Genomic DNA, 20776 nt, shown 5'->3' on the forward strand with positions numbered 1-20776 from the left:
ATGTTACGAACCCCACTCTGCCGCTGCAGGAGCCCCGCAAATGACGTGCTCCGGTACCGAAACGGCAGAACACAGGTAGGGACACAACGGACATAAAGTGGAGACTATCCCCTATTTCCATGTCCCGTGTTTCAGTGAAGCCATCTCGAGCAGGGTAGCCAAGAGATATAAATAGGCTAGACATTCTTCGGGGCGTGATCTAGTCGAGTCAATAACTGATCAATATCAATACCAATCCAACCCTACGATTTCCCCCCTCGAAATGGCGACTGACGCGTGCGCTCAGCTCCCGCCCGTCTCGGCGGACTACACCCCGAAGGGCAGGTACGAGACCATCGCCGGCCTCAAAACGTGTAAGTTCGCCCCTCGACAAATGCCCCACTGGGTTCTTTCCCCGAATCCCCCTTCCCCTTCCTCTGACGGGAAAAAAAAAAATAGACATCATCGGCCCCACCAACCCGACCCGCGCCATCGTCGACGTGTACGACGTCTTCGGCCTCGCGCCGCAGACGCTGCAGGGGGCCGACCGGCTGTCAGCGCTGGCGTCGGCGCTCGTGCTGGTGCCCGACTTCTTCGACGGCGACGCCGCCAGCCCGGACTGGTTCCCCGCCGACACGCCCGAGAAGGAGGCCGCGCGGAACGGGTTCCTGCGCGAGAGGGCCGACGTCGGCGCCGCCGTCGAGAGGCTCGTCGCCCTGCGCGGGGAGCTGGGCGCCAGGTGGCCGGGCGTCGAGGACCGCGTCGGGGTGTTTGGGCTGTGTTTTGGAGGTGGGTGCTGGATTTCCCCCCCCTCCCCTCCACCCTCTTTTGGTGATGGGTAGCATTGTGGGCGGCTACTGACCAGGCGTTTGGGCTAAAGGTAAGGTTGCCGTCCTGGCAACCGGGGAAGGCAACGAGGGACGCGGCCGAAGATTCGCGGTCAGCGGGACGGCGCATCCTGCGTAAGCGCCCCCCCCCCCCCCCTTTTTTTGAATTTGCTTTCTCTGTGGTGACGCTGGATCTCACACATCTGCGCCGCGACCCAGCCGTCTCGAAGCCAAGGACGCCGAGGCCCTCACGGCGCCGCACATCTGCCTTGCTTCTCCCGGGGAGCCGGCAGATGTCGTGGCGCAGTACAAGGAGATCCTCTCGCGGCCCGGCAAGACGGGCCATGTCGAGACCTATGACAAGATGTTCCATGGGTGGATGGGGGCGCGGGCGAACCTAAGCGACGAGACTAACCTCGCGGAATATGAGAGGGGTTATAATCAGGTCTCGGAGTACTTTTCCAAATACCTGTAACCGAAACATGACGGAAGGAAAGCAGGCAAAAGACCTGGCTCTACTGTTAAGTCGATAAAGAACAGACTTATGAACAGAGGAGAATGGGGTATACCCTACAGTGTGCTCATTCTGACTGAAGCCTTTCTGCAGCTTGGTAGGCATAACCTACCAAGTCCCTTGAAACTGCCGATTTTACTTCATAAGACATTATTTTCTCTGGAGCTGAATGGGGGTGGGCGACAATAATCAATCGTTTCTGTGACCTCATCGAGTCTTCTCACCAGCGGAACTGAGGCCGTGGGACTTTCAAATCTGACCTAGAATCTCCTTGATGACCCTGGAGGATCACTCGAGTCCTCACCTTACTGCTGGCCGAGGTGAGTTGGGTGGAGTAACAATTGTACTGTACAATACTTGTATGGAAGGAACTATTGTTCTATGATACCCCCAGGCTCGAACAGAGCTCCTCGGGAAACCACTAAACTTCCTTGTATGTTGTTGATCCGCGGAGGATTGCGAAACCGCTGTTCAGGTTTCTGCCTTCCGAAGGCCGCTCCATAGGAAAAAATAAAAACGCCCATGACCGCCAATGCCGTGCGGTCTTGAATGAACCTAAGCTAGGGGTATACAGTAATTTACTCCGAGCGCTCGCCGCACCGTTCTATCCGCCATCGTTATCGGGTTCTGGGTCTCACCGCCTAGACAAGCTCGTCCTCCCCCATTGGAGTGCCCTGGTATCTCATCTCGAGAACCCACTTGTCGTCAAAGTCGATTCCCCGGCGTATCTTAGTGCCGGCTTTCTTCCACACGGATGCGCCGAGGCCGATGTCAGTGACGAACAGCTTCCACTCTGTGATGCTATCGTCGGGGAGCGCGGCGTTACCAGGTCCCGCCCCCCCCGGGCCATCATCCCCGGCAGCCATTGCCTCGAGAAGACCTCGCTTGGGCGCACCCATCGACACCACGTATCGCGGCCTGACGTAGAGTTGGTTGCCGTCGACGATGCTGGCCTTGCCCGACGACGCGTCAATACCGCTCGGCACATCGACTGCCAGGACGAAGGCTTCGTTGCGGTTGGCCCACTCGATGAGTTCGTAGACGGTTGCCTGGTCGCCGGTCCGGAGCTCCTCGAATGAAATCGCCAGCCCCAGGAGAGCGTCAATGATAAGCGTCACCGTCGCGGGCTTGGCAAGGCTGGCCAGTGAGGTTCGTGGGGTGTCGATTGTCAGCATCGGGATGCTCGCCTTCCGAAGGTGGTCGAAGAGGTCTATCTTGGAGAAGACTCGGCCGCCGAAGTTGCGGAATAAGCGTACTTGCAGGCGCATGTCCTCGAGGAGCTCGCGCTCGCCCCGCTCGATCCCGACCACACACACCAGCACGTTGACGCCCTTGTTGCGCAGGTGCCGACCGGCTGCGACAGCACGGATGCCCGACTTATTATTTCCGGCCATAATCACAACGGTCGGGGGCGGGCTGTTCCCAGTGGTAGGATCCACGGATGCTGCATGTCGTACCTTGATGGCTGGATCAGTCAGCGCGATTAGCGTCACTTCAGCAATTCCACGGCCTGAATTTTCCGTCATCATATCCTCACTCAGCCCAAGCTCGGTATGCGCGATGTTTTCGAGGTTCAGCATCTGGAGCGCAGACACAGTCTCGACCAACCGATTGGATGGGAGGAGGTGGAAGCCCTTCGCGCTCGTGTTGCCGGCGAGCTGCTTCTTCTTGTTAATAAATGACTGTGACGACCAGCTGCCCGGCTGGCTGCTTCTAGCAGAGCGCATTTGGTGGTTGCTTACACCAGAACTGACCCTGGTCGATCCTTGTCCAGCGATGACAGCGCTGGCTTTGCGCGACTGGGACCTTCGGCTCGTAGATATCTTGCTTTCGCCCCGTCGCGAGCTCTGTCTACTGCCAAATTCTCTGCCACTCAGCCGTTCACCACCATTGAGGATTCTATCGTCGGCCTCGCTGTTCCAGAAGTCGTTGGACGTTTCCTTTGCGGCTTTATCCTTTGTAGGTTTCAGGATCGTGGGCGGTTTTTCGAGGACATTCTCCGAGTGATGTAGGTTTTTGCCGCCAGCTGTACCGGGTTTCGGGCGGGACTGGCGGTTGTGTGAAACCAGACGGTCCGACTCCTCGACCTGATCATCCTTCCTCATCTGTTCAAACAGATTGCGCTTGTCGAACTTTGCCAGGCCACCTTCAAAGTCGAACTCTCCCATCTCCTGGACATCCGTGACATCTTCGGAAGCCCAGTCGTTGTCGTTGGCTGCTTTTCCCTTGCCAACGTTCTTTAGCGAGTTGAATGGCTGGAAAGATGCTGCGCTTTGCAGGATCGGTGTCTCCCTCCAACCTTTACCCTTGCCTGTTTGCTTCACCTGGTTTGCTTGAGGCAGCACGTCGCCATCCTCCTGCGCGCCGTTACGGGTGTTGCCTGACTTTCTCTGTCGCCTCTTCTTCCGTTGAGCAGTGCCCTGACCCTCCTGCGCCGGAATTCCTGCGGGAAGCGGTCCATCCGCAGCCACCGCTGGCGTAATTGCTGGGGGGTTACTGATATTCAAGCCTTTCAGAGACTCGACCGCGGCCGCGGTTGGTGTGGCATCCTGAGAGGTACTTCCAACCTGAACACATGGGATTATGATGGACTCTGGACGCCTCGTCTCAACCTTGTCGGGAGAGCTATTGGTATTAGAACTAGCGGCTCCGGGTCGGCTCCCCACTGCCAATATCGCCGGGTCTGTGAAAGCTTGGCTGGCTGGCTGTTGTGGATGGGCTGATGTAATTGGGTTGGTGAGACCTTGATGCGCTGGAGCTGTAGGTGGAATAATAGGAGGATTCTGAGGAGGAGCGGGAGGAATTTCGCTAAGGTCAACGATATCTTTTGCCTGGATCGTGACGCGTGGCTCCCAACGATTGGCATCCAGTAGCCACACTACAAGGTAAGATATATGTTAGAGCGCCGAATCTTGCGACAACGTATGCGAATATTAAGACATACCATTACTGAGGGTCAAACTCAGGCCAGCTTCAACTTCGCTCACGATTCCCCGAAGCCTTGCAGGTGGATCACAGACTGTGACCAGCATCTGGAGGCCAATAAATTGGTCCGCCATGGTTGCCAAACACACCCAAAAATCCTGACCATGTAAGACTCAGTAACCCGCAGATCGAAATGGTAGGTTCGCTGGTGGAGGTTTTATTGGTGAGGATTTATTGGCGGGATTTGTCGGCGGGGTTGCCAATTTGTTGTTGTCTTGGAACAAGTCGAAGGCGGCTCGGCGACGGTGATATTGCAAGAAATTCGTCTACGCCGTAGCGCCGCCGTCGGGAAACCTGAGCTTGGGGGAAGGTACTTTTTGCTTATCGATAACGTTCACAGTATATAAACTAGGTGGACTGCTAAGTTCATACTGTGTGCGGGGTATCCTTGTAATTTCTGTGACTCTACGGATTACGGATCCGTATTTTGGTAGACTTTAACAACCCCTATCCAAGCTTCGTTAAGGAGAGGCAAACATGAAAAGGCAAAGTTCTCCAAACCTAAATGCAGGGAGGCAGATGTAGTGAACATGTTCCTCTCAACTTTGATAGATCTTACTTGCCTTGCATGCAAGCCATCTCTAGTAGGTACAGTACATGTACAGTACCTTGGAGTAGTGATTCCTGAATAGGTCGATTAGGTCTGGAATAAGGAGGGACATACCTACCTCTCTCTATCAGGTACTCAAGTAAAAGAGCGTTTACCTGGTATCATTAAGCCAGCTTGAAGGGTAAGAATTTATGTTCATTCCTTCCACCAAGACTACAATGACTCTGACAGTGTGTTGCAGCGTGCTCCTGAGTGAGGATGCATATCCTCTCACCAGACCAAGTCTGCTCCCTTCTGCTCCCTTCTTCCCTCTGCTTTGTTCGAAAATGCATGTCCTGAGGACTCTCCCAAAACACCTTATTTTCGCCATGGCTCCCACCGTCTCTAAACGCTTCCATTTGTTTCCATTGTTTCCTCGTCATCGTCCAGATTGGGAAACTCCGTACCATGCCTCTAAAATGTGTCTGAACCAGATGCCTGCTTGTAGGCGAAATTGGTGATTGAAGCTGTAACCTTCTTCTTCTTCACCGCGGATTCGGCACTGTACAGCTTGTTGTAAAAGCCAATGACACGAGGGTGTGCCATGACCTTGTCCTTCTGGAAACGAAGCACTTGGAGGCCCTCCTGGGTAGTCGCTCGGCTGAGCGCGACGTATGCCTGCCCTTTCTCAAACACCCTGCCCAGGTCAACCTTGACGCGCTCCAGAGTCTGACCCTGAGCCTTGTGGATTGACAAGGCCCAGGCCAAGATGAGGGGGAGTTGCTTGCGCGATGCCTGCACTTCCCCAGTCGGCAATTCCACTTTCCAGTCCTCAGGAATGCACAGAAGCATCCTCTCCGAGCCATCCACGGCATGGAATCTCACCAAAGGATATTCCCTGTTATCGGTTCCTGTACTTCCTTCCAAGTCCATGCTGAAGGCCTTGATCCGCTGCTTGACTTTAGAATTGGCTTCGCTGTCCACGCCACTGCCTATATCCTCGCCATCTCCCATGAGCTCGAAAGTACCCTCGCTCATGAATCCAGTCACGGTCCCAAGGGATCCATTGACAAGGGTATCATCCATATTCTTGATCAGCATCACCTGGGCACCTTTCTTCAATTCAAGAGCCTTCGGTGCCATCATATTCTGGAGGAGCTTTTCACGGACGTTTGGATCTCCAGTGTCGAGCGAATTGTATCGGAACGACGCTCCAGGGAGAGCCCTTAATCGACGCTCATTGGAGCTCTCCACCTCGTTTCTCGTCGGGAACCTGGCAAGGGTGAGTTTTTGCACACGGGAAAAGGGATGATGCACCCACAGTTCAGTTACTTCCAGACCATCATCAAAATGCAGGGGCCTGCTTAGAGCTCTGAAATTCTGCAATGTCTGATCGCTGATCCTTCCAAGGCGCATCTCGTTGAGCATCTCGGCAAAGACTGGAGATTTTGTTAGCTCTGACAACCGGCAGATCTTGCTCCGAGCTTACCAGGGTCACGTTGGCGGAAGACTTCGGTCAAGCCAATGGTGTGGTCGATGGACGTATTCCAGGTTGCAGCCTCAAAGGCAAATTTGGTCTCCCTCTGCTTGCTGGCGTCTGGGACAGGGGGAAGCTGGAAGAAATCACCGGTAATGACTAGTTGAATTCCACCCCATGGCCGGCCATTGTTGCGGATGATTCTACCGATCTGGGATAGCTTATCAAAAAGGTCACCATCAACCATGGATATCTCATCAATGATGAGAGCCTTGGTCCGAAGCCAGCGATTTTTGGCCTTGGGATTGCGGCGGATCTTCTTGACGAGAGCCTGGGCATCTTCCTTGCCCAAACCAATACCAGCAAAGCTGTGTAGGGTCATGCCGCCAATATTGCATGCCGCCAACCCAGTAGATGCCGTAACAGCAACTCTCTCGGGGTCCCTCACGTACTTTTTCTTGAGATCCTGGATGATGGAACGCATCAAGACCGATTTTCCTGTACCCGCAGGGCCGGTGAAGAACACACTTTGATTCTTCTCGACCACCAAGCTCTTGACGTGCCGTTGTTCATTGCTGAGAGAGATGGCTGACGTCTTAGCAGCAGCATGATGCGAATTGACAACTTCCTGAATCTCATCCATGCCGATCTGCTCCGAATCTCTGGCGGGTTTCTTCTGTTGGTTCTTCAGCTGCTTCTTCTGGGCCTTGACTGCACTAGCTGTGGCATCCCAAGGCGCCTGTTTGGAGATAGGAGTGGCAGCAAGAAGCGGGTCGGACTCGTCAAGTTCTTCCTCCTCTCGCTTATGCCAATCTTTGGGCAATATCCGCTTCTTCGCAACGGGAATTGGAGTTGATGCATCGTCTAGAGATTCCCGCTTGGCCGGTTTGTGCGAAGACTCGACTAGACTCTGTGGAGGCAAGTAGTGGGACGGAGATGACTGCGACCAGGAAAGAGCGCTTGTGTTCGTTGCCGGGAGGGGGTCTTTGAATCGGACTTTCGGAGTGTGGTTCTGGGGCAGCGGTGGTAAGGCAGAGGGTGCCTCGTAACTCAGATCCAGATCCTCGTCGGAATCAAAGTCGCTGGCCCCGAAATATACACCAGCTACGGTTTTTCCAGGTAAGTCTTGGCTATCCTCGTCGACGAGATTGATAACTTCGTCCTGGAACGAGTTTGATTGGTTGTATAGGGATGCGAATGAGGTGGTACCAGGTCCTGAGCAGGGAATATTCGTCGAGCGTTGTTTCAGAGGGTCCGTTGCAGACATTGCGGTCTTGGTAAGGGGTGTTGAGGATGACGGCTTCCGGGGATTTTTCAGGAGGTTCTCGATATTCCCATTTTGGGTCATGCTCGGGCTGCTGGATGGGAACAGTTGTTTTGCTAGCTCCGCCTTCAATGGAGTTCTCCCTACGGGTAGCAGGGCGGCCTGTTTGGCCTCGAAGTCCCGGTTTGCTCGAACCAGCATCGGGGCTGGGCGATGAGGGTTGAATGCCATGTTGTGCACATGGGCCGGGCGGCCTAGGAAACGCACAATGGTCCACCGCAAGGCTCTGGATCGAAGGGACCGAGAGCTGGAAACGCCAGCTGACATACAGCGTCGAATTGGTTCGCGATTCCACGATCTCGGTGTTTAGGTATTTATCGGGTTCAAGAAAATAGGAAGTCACGTACCCATTTCCGCGACATTTAGGTCGCGTCTGGAAGGTACCTAGGTATAGTACATACGTTGGGGTAGTTGGATTACATAACCCTGGCTAGGTTATAGGCTTAGTCATCCACAACCCACGGGATGGTGTAAGTGCTGCTACGACGAATAGGAGTCTTATCAAGTACCTAGCCCCTGATAAGACCTAGGCCGAAAGACCTGATCTTTTCATGCGTTGTAGATTCCGAGTTACTTGGTTTATTACCTCAAAATTCCTCAATGGCTCTGACCACGGACAGCTATCAAGAACCCGGTCAACCCGTGGTGGGAGAATGGGGGGAAGAGATCAGATCAGCCAATGAAATGAGGTTCCCAATGCACAAGCGCCTCGATCGGGCAATCATGTCCCTTTGCCCGCGGCGGTGTTATTGCCGCGTGACCTCAGCGAAGTCAGCCGCACATTTTGACTATCGTTCGCAGATGTTTTCGGGTGATATTGGGAATTGACCATGCTCCATCTGCACTTGGGCAGGAAGCTGGGCGTCTTAGGGATAGCTCGGGCTTGGCGCGTTGCTGCGTCGAGATTGCTGGTCTAGTCTAAAGGTATCACACAAGTACCTCTATGATGTAGGTACCTACCTAGATTAGGTATGTATGTAGGCACAGATCGATTCATATCAACTTCCGGGTTGACCTTAAGTTCAACCCTTCTCAACACCAATTCCACTCCAGGAAATTGCTTATTACTAGGTACCTTTAGGTTACTTCGCCCATTAGACGTTGTGGCTGTGTAACGTAGGGTTCCGGACGAGGGATATCGACAGAATAACAACGACGGCTTGCGGTAGAATGCAAAGAGGCACGCAGGCATTGGACTAGTATTGCCCTAGATAACGAACCCTTGGGAACAGCTGGGCATACAACGAATGCTTTCTCTGAATACCCAAGTCAAAACTTCTCGTTGGTTTCTTCAATGGAAGTTTCCACGCCACCCAGTACTCATCGCAGTTACCTGGTAGGTCAATGGGGCTACAATTCCGTGCTGGTAGTGAGCGACTTTGCTATTTAATCATTCTAGGGGATCTATCTACTTCCACCTCAGCTTCTCTCAACCGAATCTAAGCAGTAGTCGCCCGGGGTTTTATAGTTGATCGGGCTGGATAGGTACCTATTGTATATACGTGAAAGGAACAACTGATACTGGTAGAAGTGGAAACTTCCGGGATGTGTGGGATGCAGCCGCCACATGCCGTGGCCGACCTCGCCCCACAACATTCTGCACGTGGGGGGTGGTGCCTTCATCTTTACGCCCCTTGTAAAGTAACTTCCATAGACCCTAACGCCTTTTAATTACCTAGGAGCTAGGGAGGTACCTACCCTGAATCATCGAACCTGTACTCCTTAGCCCTTTTTTTTTTTTCCTGTCGGGAACTTCTTTATGTAGTCAACATCCTGACTGCTGCGACGCAGCTCATGAATTGTACCTATTTACTTTTCAACTCTGGCGCCTTGCCTTTGTTGTTCACCCATCGTCATTATTTTACTCTCCTTCTTTCCCACTCCTGACTCTTCTCCCGTGGGTCTGCGCGGCTGTGTTCCGTCATCGCAGACGTTACATTTAAGGTGAAGGATCGCCATCCATAGCATTGGCCGGCTCCGCACAACTGCTCCATTTCTGCATGCATCGAGCCCCGGGCCTTTCGTCAGGACGGATTCGATCGATTGGGGAGCCTGCGTCGCCAAGCTGCCACTGGGCCTTTCTCGTCCCAGGCTTCTTGTGTGTCCGCAGCTACAACATCAACCATCCATTGCCAAGTTTCGTCCTTGGCCCTGCCCGAACTGGGCCCTTCAGCTGTGAGCCATGGCGTGGGATCACCTGTCGGTCACCAACTCGCACTTGGTCTACATCATTCTAGGGGGCTTTACCTCCCTCTTCATGCTATGCTCCACCGTTATCAAGGAGCGCATGTATATTGGTGAAGCCACGGTGGCGACTCTCTGCGGCCTCATCTTCGGCCCGCACGCAGCTAATCTGATCAATCCCTTGTCATGGGGCAGTGTTGACATTGTCACGATCGAGTTCTCGCGCATCGTTCTCGTCGTGCAATGTTTTGCTGTTGGGGTCGAGCTGCCCAAGTTCTACATGGAAAAGCACTGGAAGTCTGTCGTATTCCTGCTTCTCCCCGTCATGACATACGGATGGCTCATCACCAGCCTGGTCGTCTGGTGGATGGTTCCGCCGTTGAACTGGTTGGACAGTTTGGTTGTTGCAGCCTGTGTCACTGCCACTGATCCTGTCCTTGCCTCGTCTGTTGTGGGCAAGGGTAAATTTGCAAAGCGGGTGCCAAAGCACTTGCGAGATCTGCTCTCCGCCGAGTCTGGTTGTAACGATGGTATGGCGTTCCCATTTGTATACCTGTCACTCTACCTGATCCAAGACCGTTTGAGTGCGAAAGAGGTGACGTACCACTGGATCGTCTTTACCGTCCTCTACGAGTGCATTTTCGGCGCAATCTACGGGTTCATCCTAGGATACCTCGCTCGACACGGCATTAAATATGCCGAAAAGCACGACCTGATCGACAGAGAGAGCTTCCTCGTCTTCTACTTCGTCTTAGCCCTGTTTTGTGCAGGATCTGGTAGCATTCTGGGAGTTGATGATCTTCTCGTCGGATTCTCCTGCGGAGTAGGCTTCTCGAACGACGGCTGGTTCACCCAGAAGACCGAGGAGTCCCATGTCTCCAACGTCATCGACCTCCTTCTCAACCTCACCTATTTCGTCTACTTCGGAACCATCATCCCTTGGGAGCAGTTTAACAGCCCTGAGCTGGGCTTGCAAGCCTGGAAGCTGGTCATCATCGCGATATTCGTCATCTTCTTCCGCCGGATCCCGATAATGATGGTCCTGAAGCCGTTCATACCCGATATCAAAACTTGGCGCGAGGCCCTCTTCGCCGGCCACTTCGGGCCTATAGGCGTCGGGGCTATCTTCGTGGCAATTCTGGCTCGGGCTGAGCTGGAATCCGATCATCCGGTCCCTCTCTCCGAACTACCGCCTCCCGGTTCCCCGAATTATACCCTAATAGCCCTGGTGTGGCCAATCGTAACATTCATAGTCGTTGCCTCCATCCTAGTCCATGGATCTACGATCGCCGTGTTTACTCTAGGAAAACACATCAACACCCTGACCATCACCATGTCCTACACGACAGCACCCGAGGAAGGACCGTCGTGGATGAACCGTCTCCCTCGCATCTCTTCGCAGTCGAGATCTCAGGCGAGAACAATGTCAGATACTGAGGCTGATGAGTTGAAACTCCCGGAGTTCCCCCCTGGCACTCTACCACCCGTTGGTATGCCTGGCAATTTCTTACGCCGTGTCAAGGATGAGGATAATCCTAGCCGGCAAGGCAGCAGAACCTCGTCTGTGTCGGGACGGCGGAAAAGAAAGAAGTGGGATGACGGTATTGGCCCAGGCGGGCCCATCAGCCAATCTGCCATCTTCCCACAGCGCCGCACCCAAAGCGAGCAGGCACTGGCAACGCTTCATGGCGAGACTTCAAGCCAATCACAGCAAGAAAGCCAGGCATCGAACGTCGCCTCTCCTACAGTGTCTTCCAGACGGGGGAGGCCCAAGGAACGTGGTGAACGGGATCCTGAGAAAGATGACGAGGAGATGGAGATCTCCCCTGCGGAAAGTCCAACTCCCCATCAGCAGGATACTAATCAGGTCGAGGTTTATGATGAGGGCGACCATATAATCATAGAGAACCAGCAAGGCGATGTCCTAGCCGTGAAGCCCCCCATCGAGGATGAAGAAGGATCTAGCGCACCTATCACGGCTCTGAAATCGGAATTACAAGGACAGCCGGGTCCTTCTGGATGGACTTACGAGAATCTAGTCAAGAAAATCGGCAATTGGCGCGACGAAGAGATCCAAAAGCGAAAGGAGAAGCAGACTAAGGCGAGAAAGCACGAACCCGCACGAGCTTACCAATTCGGCAGCACAGTAAGCGAGACCTATGCCCTTGAAGGGATATTTTAGCTGACCCTATCTAGATTATCGTCGAGGACGAAGATGGTGAGGTCCTCAAGAAATACGAACTTCCGTCTCAGAAGCCAGATAAAGAAGGCGGTGACCTCGTGAGTCAAAGCTTGAAGTACATGGGTATGGGCGGCCTGGTTAGAGCAGGCGAAAGGTCACAGCCCACTGCCGGCGCAGCGGGAGAGGACGACTCCGCGGCCGCTTCCAAAGGAGCCGGCAAACCGGGAACGTCTAGCAAGGTCAGCTGGGCCGGAGCATTCGGCCTATCAACTGGCGGTGGCGGGGAACCGTCTGCGCAGAGAGCCAGGAAGAAGAGTGTGGCGGAAGAGGCTGAAGAAGAAGACGACCGGCACATCCGCTTCACCATTGGAGGAGTGGGCCAGCGGATGACCAAGGCGGACTTCATCCGGGAGATGCAGAAGTTTGATAAGAGCACGCGTCGCGAAATCGTGGAGCACTCGGACGCCTCCGGTGTTATCAAGACTCTAGCAAATCAGGATATCCAGCCAACCGAGTCCTTGGACCAGTCGTCGTCTCGAGGCAAGGCTGTCGCCGGAAGGCCCGCCAATACCTCAGAACGGACCAAGCCGTCGGAAACCGACTCTTCAAGCAGTAAGGGTGGCCGCCGCCGTTCACTGTCTACCTCGCCGTCTCCTACCGGATCACCTGCGCCTAGGAAAGACGATGATGAAACCGCTGTGGAACGGAGGCGCCGCCTCGCCGTGTTAAAGAGTGTCGGGGATGACCAGGATGAGATGGCAGAGACACCAGCCGAGAGGCGTCGGAGAGAGGCTGCACTCGGAATGTCGTCGACAGGCGCGGACGAAGATGAGGATAGCGAGGATGATGATACCCCGAGGGTTCCGCGGGCTAAGCGTGGCATTCGGTTTGCTGATGCCCCGGATAGAAGCAAACGCTGAGCGGATGGTTGGTTGTCAACCCCTTTGCGAAAGAGCGAGTTGTAGCAGCGACACATGGCCGGGAGAGGTCGGGGGCGTCATTAGAGTTTGAGGCATTCATTGTTTCTCACATTAGCAAGCATTGATAGCAATTCACACTCATATTTGAGAGTAATGGTATTTCAAGTCAAAGCAAGTCTTGGCCAAGTGCTCCTGCCAGCTTGTCTGGAAAGAGAGCCACTAAAAGAAGATTGACGATACCCGTCGTATCTCCCGCGAGTTTCGCCTCGATTTAAAACGCCTCCATCTTGAGTAATAGGTCTGTCTTGCTTGTCGCAGTAGAGCTCTGAGAGTCGTCAGTCAAGTAGGAGTAGGTTGGCCTCTCAGTCATTCACAAAAGCTGAAGAGCTTGCTTGTCTTACTCAAGGTACAGGAAGTATTCTCTACAACAGACGGGATGACGTGAGTGCTTTACAAGGCTTAGATATTTCCTTGTCGATATCTATGGGTATAATAAGCAGGCGCGCAATCTAGCTGTTCCAGCAATGAAGCTTTGGAAGCTTGAATTGCTTGTGAAGTGCAGTGCTCGGGAATGGTCTGTGCTCCAAAGTGGGGGTATACTGCATAGGCCTTTTTGAAATCCCCACCGCACTCGTTCGCGCGGAGAAACCTCGGAAACGGAAAATACCATCATCCGAACAAGCCATCTCCAGTCCTAGCCACAATGGAAAATTTCCTCAGGGAGCGGCCCGACCTGTTAGTGAGAGACGAGTTTGGTCAAAGACTAGAGAAGTTTGAAGAACACCTTCCCAGAGTTGCACTCCGCGTCATCTAGGAAGCACTTATTTGCAGCTCTCCCATTGCAGCCCAGCTCGTCCTCGATTTTCCTCCTTGGCACCGGCCATATCCCATCTTCTCATTTTCGAAGCTGGGCAGATACGACGAGTTCGACCCCATCCAGCATCCGCGACTTCGACAGCTCCGAGACGCAGCCATGGTTCAACTTGTCGAGGTAGAGGATGAGCACTTCCAGAACCGCCATGTGGGCGAGGAGGAGGAAGATGAAGACTTCACCGATACCGGTGAGTGATCTACCAATGCATTCAGGAATCATTACTCTGCGGGACTAACCAGCGTCGCTTCCCAGATTCCGAGATCTCCACGGACAGCCACTTCGACCCCGGCCAGGAGACGCTCAGCGACCGCCTGTACGCTCTCCGCGACATGATCCCCCCGACGACGCGCGGCTGGGTGTGGCACAAGTTCCAGGCGGCCACGCACGTGGTCAAGACGACGCTGGTCTTCTGCGGCCGCGCCGCCTGGACCGTGTCGGTCTCGGCCCTGCTGATCGGCGTCCCCTTCGCCCTCGCCTACGCCGAGGAGCAGAACATGATCGCCATGGAGCAGGAGCAGCGCATGCGCGAGATGGGCGGCGAGCTCCTCACCGCCGGCGCCGACGGCGAGGCGGACGCGAGCACCGCCGAGAGGGTCGGCGCCGCGCTCGGGCGCGAGGCCAAGCCGGCGCTCTGAGGCGGCTGCCTGCTGGCTAGACGGAAGCTTGATTGGCGCTGCGTCCGGATTGGACGGGTCTGAGGAAGTGACGGGGAAGAAGTCATATCGAAGAAGGGCTTGGGGGGGGAGCTTTCCCGGCACCTTCGGCTCTCGCTGTTTCCACGACGCTTCTCACAACCTAGGTTGCTAACGCTGACCTACACGCCTTCACGCCATACCAACCCCATCTTCTCACAATTCCCCCCATCGATTGTACAATACGGCAACATCCTGTATCGGTATCTTCCCGCATCTCCGAGGCGGTTCTTAATAGCCCGCCTCTGGAGCCTTCCACCACCTCGGAAACCCCATCCTTCTGCTTTCAGACCTCCCAGCGGGAAGGGGAGATTCTGGATTGGCATTGCCCACCCGCCACCTTTGGCACATAATTCTTCTTGTTAGAGTATACTAGGGCGCAGAAGCTGGCAAGGGCCGGACTGGCTGGCATTATCTCATCTCACGACACGGAACCGCGAGCGCACAGGTTCCGTCTGTCTTTGTATGTACATTAGTTTACGTTTTCGAGGTTTATCGGCCGGCAGTCTCGGGGCTGAGAGAGGCTTACAATTGCATCAATGAACAAATAACAAATCATGACGTCCCTTGCCAAACCGCTGTGAATCGTCCTTCGCCATTATAGTTGAGACCACATAGGGAAAGGGGGAGAGGGCATTTACTCGTTCGCATTGATCGTCATCGACCGTTGGCACTTCCTTCGAAGGTGAAAATTTTGAATTCTCGAACCACTTCCACAAACGGGCAGAACGGCCATGCTTCGCCAGACTACTCGCTCTCATCGTGGGTGGAAATATGTACAGAAATGGCACGGTGCGACGGTGGGTCTGTTTGTACAGCTGATCTCACTCCGCGCCGCGCAAGATTGACCTCGTCCGTCCAACCCCTGCTATTCGGGAGGTTCGCCCTTTCTTTCCTCCTGCTCTGCTCCTCTCTCCCCGTTCCTCCCTCAACTGGGCCATTTCGCCTTGCGAGGCCTCGTCTTCTCAACCCCCCTCTCCATCCTTGGGGTATGATGAAGAATGCAAGAGCATAATTGCAAACCAAGGAAAGCAAAATAAGAAGAAAAAGAGTAAAAGAAACAAGGGGGAAAAGGAAATCCCGCAGAAATAGGGGTGGTATCACATAAATTGGCTGGTGTCGGCCGTAAAACAGTGCAGCTTTTTCTTCTCCGTTTCCCTCTCCGTTTCTTCCGGGGAGACTTGATGAAAGGAAACCAAAAAAAAAAGGAGGGACCGACTTGATGGGAATCTGATAGGGTTGGGTGTCGCGGCATATGGGCATCGTTGTTGTCAACGTTCCTGGTAAGCCGGTACTGGGATTAAAAAAAACAGGTAATTTGCAAGGAGACATCTGTCAGGGGTTGTTTGTTCCAAATCCCGAACGCAATAATTGGTTCAAGACTCGTGGGGGCCCCGGGAGAGGGGTTGAGGAATCGAAGAAGCTGGGCGATAAGAGACGTATGTACGAGTCAAGACGAACAAGGAGCCTCCTTTACAGTCCAAACGAGTCATGGTTCTGGTGAGCGTCTTGGAGGACTGTTGGGTACGTTAGCGTATTGTCGAGAATGTCAAGGATGAGGAACAGAGAAAATAGGTGCAGAACTCACTATGCAGCACATTTAATTGTCCCGCACGATCCTCACAGGCGATCTGCAGGCCGCTCCCATCGACGAAATCCAAGACGACACTATTGGGCAGTTCCTGGACTTCCATCTCGGGCGTATAGGGCGCCCGGAAATCGCTGAGGTGATATCTCTTTATGGCACCGGCCTGAAGGTGCCTATCCCTTCCCGCCCCAGCGGCTGCCGCTGATACGGTAGGTGACACTCCTTGCACGGTGCTCAGAATAAGGAATCCCTGGCTGTCAAGACACATGGTCCGGCGCTTCCAGAGCAAGTTGTCGGGGAACTGCACGTTGACGTCACCCAAGTATGACACGATAGAAGGCGGCAGGTATCCCGTGGCCAGGCTGCCCCTGGACGGAGGGACCATTTCTCCGCTCTGTGCTGCAACCTCGGCATCGTCCTCCTCCGTGACGGTGGGGGAGATGGATGGCGTTACGTTTTTACGGCTCGAGCTTAGAGAGTTCGACAGACGACGCATGAACCGAGAGGCACGGTTTCCCTTGGCCCCCGGGTTGGGGCTTGTAGCGCCCGTCGACGACCCGGATCCGAATCTCCTGTTGTCATCACCGTCTGACTCGCCGCTTGCTTCTGTCATCAAGGACGGGGAGAGGGGGCCAGTGGAGAGACCGGCCGTGGGGAGAGCGGGGCTTTTTTGGTCGACGGAGGATCGCCGACTGCTGATGCTGAGCCGGCGAGGAAATATCGAGTTCTGATGGACAGATGGGGGCCGCGAGGGAGAGCGCGAAGGCGTGAGGACTGCTGGGGACGCAAGGTTTCCCGAAGGCTGGTGGAGGTTGAGGTGGAGGTTATCAGTGGAAGGAGACCTTGCACCAAGCAGAGAGTCGCGGCGATCCTTGATGAAGTCCTTAACTATCGTCAGAGACGACCGTCTCCGTGGGCGGTTGATTGGTTCTGTCTCGTCCTGGAGATCGTTCTTCGTACTCTCAGCAACTCGGTCTTGAGATTGTGACCGACGATCTTTAGACAACCGTCGTTCGAGCAGGGATTGCCTACCCTCAGCCTGAACCCCCCCTTCACGCTGTGTCGGGAAAGCAGCGTGGTCTGCCCTTTGATGGTCCACGACCAGAGGTGACTGCCTCAGCTCGAGGTAGCCAAACGCAGTGGCGTCAGCCTTGAGCTCGGGGACTTTCGGGAACGGCTGCGAGGGATCGCGAACTATCCGAGCGGTGACCTGAATCGACTCGGGCCGGCCGCGGGGCACGCTGCCGCCCTCGAATATGGACAGTCGACTGGCCATGGAGCCAGACCGGTCACAACGTGTTGGCCTTGCTGTATCGGGGGAGGATTCTTGCGAGTGCGGGGGTGAAGGGGTTGTCCCCCGTTTCATAGAGCTAGCTCGCTCAACAACAGACGGTGATCTCGACGGCTCGCGAATGCTGGTTTTGCGGACCGAGAAGAATGACGACGATGTCCGATCCTTACTGGCCGAATCACCTGACGCCGCGCTCCCAGACAGCATCTCCAACGCCTTGATTCGCTGAGAGATGCTCGAGCCAATCTTGGGCGTCTTCGGTCGCAGATCGTTGGATGAGGACTGCTGGGTGATCTTGTGCAAGAATGCCGCGCCTGATGAGACGGCCCGGGCTGAACTGCTGGACAAATCCGGCGGCGTCAGTAGGGGGGTTCGGAGCGGGTTCGATACCGCTCTCAGCGGTTGTGAAGCGACTGTAATGCTATCAAGGTCGGCGGTAGGTTGCTGAGGCGACGGACCGGGGAAGACTGATGTGATGGGAGACTTCGAGACAGTCATTGGCTGTGCCTGTTGCAAAGTCGCTGACTGCAGCTCGTCCATCAAGTCGTCGTCATCGGACAGGTTGGCCTCGGAGTGGGTTCTCTCCGGAAGGTCGGTGCGAATAGGGTCGACAAGGACCTTTCGCTTGGAACGCCTGGTCTCGATAGACGCCGTCTCATCAGCCTCGCTAGTCCCCTTTTCTTTGGCCCATTTGCTCTCCTGGGCCGGACCCTCTTGCTCGGCCTCTGGCAACGGGGTGATAATGGCTGGTACAGGGCTGGGGGTTGTCCCACTTGGAGGCCTGGTTTCTTGAGTCGAAAACCTCGAAAGCGGAATTGCGAATCGCGGAGAGTTAGATGAGTCTAGTGATTCTCCGTTGACAATTCCGTCTCCCGACGTAGAGGTGCAGTCCACCTTTGTTGGCGGTTCGGTCGAGCCCACATCCTCAATCACTTCGGTCTCAGCAACTTGGGAAGACGACACTGAGGCGAATTTGGAAATAGGTATGGCAGCGCTCTGGGTCGCCGGTTCCCCCTTCTTCACCTCAACTTCTTCGTCCTCGACTTCCTCGTCGGCCTGCATGGTCTTGTCTTCACACACCGAGGCCTCTGTTTCATCCACCTGGTTCTCCGTCGGTAGCCGCTGGTCGGCACCGTCGTCCTCAGGTTCATTGGAAGTCTGGTCGGCCGAGGCAATCTCGGTCTCGCGATCCTCATTGCCATCAATGTCGGTGTAGGAGTCCTTCTGCTCGTGGTCGACCTGAAGTGTCTCGTCGGTAGTTTCGGACAACGAAGATGCCTTGGTCGAATCGCCAATGTCCGACGACGATGCAATCGGGGAAGTTGGATGTGAATCCATCCGGGTATCTACCGAACCATGGTCATTCGGCGCATCAATGGCAACACCTGAATCAGCATTCGACATTGACAGTCGGCTATCCGCGTCGCCGTCGTTCTTCGCCACAAGTTCCTCCTGGTCGGCCATAGTGTCTGCAGTTGCAGCCTCAGTCTTTCCGTCCACCGGTAGCCCTGGTATGCTAGGCTCAGCAGGGCCCTCGGCGGCAGGGCTGCCTGACTGTGGCAAATTCATCTTCTTCATCTCCCTCAATTTCTTGGCTTTCATCAGGCGTGCCTTTTCGGGGCTCATGGTGTTCAGCTTCGTTGATAGACTGGGAAGGCTCGGCATATTTGACTTCATCGCTGCAGACGAGCTGAGCGATGGCACTCCCCCGCCACTTGTGTGCGGCCTAGTGAGCTCAAAACCAGACCCGAGTGAACGGTTCTCGGGAATGGATGAAGACAGAAAGGCGATTTCCAGCGTGTCTGTCGTCTCCTCTTTGATTGGAGGCGACTCCGCCTCGTCAAGGGTCTTATCCTGAGACCTTCCCTTTCTTGAGCCCTTTGACAGCTTCAGCCCGGTTGGCATAGTCGCAACGGGCCTAAAGTTGTCGGTCCCGGCCGAAGTCCGTGGTCTCCCGCCCACGTCTAGTGAAGGCCGAGGGCCGAGCTTTACTTTCGGCTTGCCGTATGTATAGGACGAGTAGCTGTATAGGTCAGGTCGAGCCGGATAATAAGACTGTCGCCGCGTAGCGTCATCGAAGGATTTGGCTGGCGAGCTCGGGCGAGGAACACCCGTAAAGGTGTGGGGCTCAGTGGTGGTAGCGAAGTTAGAAGCTGCAAGAGTGGTCGCAAAATCTGAATTGAGGGTGACAGGAGGCGGCGAGGACGGCGAGCCGGCAGGAGGCGAGGTGGTGTCGGGGCCCGGGGTTTTTGGGCGCTCTTCTTCTTTCACGGTAGATTGCCTTTTCTTTTCTCTCTGCTCCTCTTCTTCCTCTTCTGTAATTTCCATCAAACGCCTCCGACGGAGGGAACTTGTCGAGGATGATGTTGAGCCAGAAGCTGTGTGCAAGGAGCAAGCCGCGGAGAGCTTGGTATCTTTGAGCTCCTTGGAGGTAGAAATGGCGAAGGTGGTATCGTGGGGCGAGAACCTGTCACAGACAGAGTTGAAGTGAACAGCCACTCGTGCTAGAGTCGTGGACGAGTCAGCATTGATCCATGTCCCTATTGTTCAGAAACAAGGCAGGCTCGCCGGAGCTAAAAGGGAGCGAAGCCAAGGACGAGGGCCGTTAAGACATACCTTGGATGAGCCTAGAACAGTCCTCTGGTAGGTATTTGATGACAACATTTCTCCTCCTGTATCTCAGGAACCCATATAGTGGCGAGGACTCGTCATATTGAGCGATGCTATTGCGAATTTCGACGATGCCACCATTCCCGCGCCCGAGAAGCTCCACCTCATCGCGACTGGAGTACTTGAGGAGGAACCTGTTTCAAGAAACGGAACATCAGCCAGGTGTTTGAGATCGACACGGAACACGGGACAGAGAAAGTTCAATTGAGGAAAGATAAGATGCGTTGATGGGCTGAGAGCCTGGTTGAGGGTAGGCCGGAAATATGCACGGCGCGGCGCGGTACCGAGATCAAAAAGAGCAAAAAGGGCATACCATCCTCCAGGTTCCGCGACAGCGGTCTCGTGCGCTTCCTTGACCTTTGGATCGTCCAAGCCATTCAGCGACATCTCCGCAGGTCCCCCTTTCCGTTTTGGTCTCTACTTTTGCGACCACGGGTTGAAATGGGAGATTGTGGTGGGTAAATGTTGAGGCCAGCTAGAACACGCCCGCGATGGCCAATTTCAGGGGCCAAGGCCGAAGAAGGTCAGATGTACCGATCGAATCGGCCGGCGGCAGAGACGAGTAGGTCGGGCAAGGCGATAACATGGATATAACCCGTGCAAAGCTGGAGCGAATGAGAAGGGTTTATTCCAGCGTCACCACCCAAGCACGTAGAGACTGGTGTTGTGCTGCAATATGTCGAGCAATGGCATAGGCAAGAGCAGCTTCGGAAGGACCTCTGGGCACGGCGGGTACCTGG

At 54.7% G+C, this 20776-nt stretch overlaps 4 protein-coding genes across 4 annotated transcripts; 2 read left to right on the forward strand and 2 right to left on the reverse strand.

The window, feature by feature from the left end:
- The first annotated feature begins 25 nt into the window (after positions 1–25).
- QBC33DRAFT_621064 (Alpha/Beta hydrolase protein) lies at positions 26–1742 on the forward strand. The gene is made up of 4 exons (XM_060432786.1): positions 26–353; positions 439–768; positions 860–941; positions 1026–1742. The coding sequence occupies exons 1-4, from the start codon at positions 263–265 to the stop codon at positions 1279–1281; spliced, it is 759 nt and encodes a 252-aa protein (XP_060281919.1). The 5' UTR covers positions 26–262; the 3' UTR covers positions 1282–1742.
- Positions 1743–1961: 219 nt separating this feature from the next.
- On the reverse strand, positions 1962–4379 carry QBC33DRAFT_454770 (YjeF N-terminal domain-like protein; the record flags this gene model as incomplete). Its single annotated transcript, XM_060424744.1, has 2 exons — positions 1962–4198; positions 4265–4379. 2 exons carry the CDS (start codon positions 4377–4379, stop codon positions 1962–1964), a joined length of 2352 nt encoding a protein of 783 aa, XP_060281920.1.
- A 5438-nt stretch (positions 4380–9817) lies between these two features.
- QBC33DRAFT_579426 (alkali metal cation/H+ antiporter Nha1 C terminus-domain-containing protein) lies at positions 9818–14430 on the forward strand (the record flags this gene model as incomplete). Its single annotated transcript, XM_060431135.1, has 4 exons — positions 9818–11965; positions 12016–12613; positions 12683–12781; positions 14048–14430. The coding sequence occupies 4 exons, from the start codon at positions 9818–9820 to the stop codon at positions 14428–14430; spliced, it is 3228 nt and encodes a 1075-aa protein (XP_060281921.1).
- Positions 14431–15851: 1421 nt separating this feature from the next.
- Positions 15852–20567, reverse strand: QBC33DRAFT_132029 (uncharacterized protein). The gene is made up of 4 exons (XM_060422056.1): positions 20350–20567; positions 19983–20170; positions 16076–19870; positions 15852–16004 (listed from the first exon to the last, which is right to left on the reverse strand). The coding sequence occupies exons 1-4, from the start codon at positions 20421–20423 to the stop codon at positions 15961–15963; spliced, it is 4101 nt and encodes a 1366-aa protein (XP_060281922.1). The 5' UTR covers positions 20424–20567; the 3' UTR covers positions 15852–15960.
- Between the last annotated feature and the right edge of the window lie 209 nt (positions 20568–20776).

This window comes from Phialemonium atrogriseum (assembly GCF_030411735.1).
Source record: "Phialemonium atrogriseum strain 8032-3 unplaced genomic scaffold QBC33scaffold_18, whole genome shotgun sequence".
Classification (NCBI taxonomy): Eukaryota; Fungi; Ascomycota; class Sordariomycetes; order Cephalothecales; family Cephalothecaceae; genus Phialemonium; species Phialemonium atrogriseum.

Bases quoted from the DNA above. Each gene is read 5' to 3' on its own strand.
- QBC33DRAFT_132029 (XM_060422056.1), bottom strand. From the start codon at position 20,423: ATGTCGCTGAATGGCTTGGACGATCCAAAGGTCAAGGAAGCGCACGAG. The intron at 19,871-19,982 runs GTATGTCTTAAC...CCACGACTCTAG, and splicing joins CTGTTCTAGGCTCATCCAAG to CACGAGTGGCTGTTCACTTC. The intron at 16,005-16,075 runs GTGAGTTCTGCA...CGTACCCAACAG, and splicing joins ACAATTAAATGTGCTGCATA to TCCTCCAAGACGCTCACCAG.
- QBC33DRAFT_621064 (XM_060432786.1), top strand. From the start codon at position 263: ATGGCGACTGACGCGTGCGCTCAGCTCCCGCCCGTCTCGGCGGACTAC. The intron at 354-438 runs GTAAGTTCGCCC...AAAAAAAAATAG, and splicing joins CATCGCCGGCCTCAAAACGT to ACATCATCGGCCCCACCAAC. The intron at 769-859 runs GTGGGTGCTGGA...TTTGGGCTAAAG, and splicing joins GTTTGGGCTGTGTTTTGGAG to GTAAGGTTGCCGTCCTGGCA.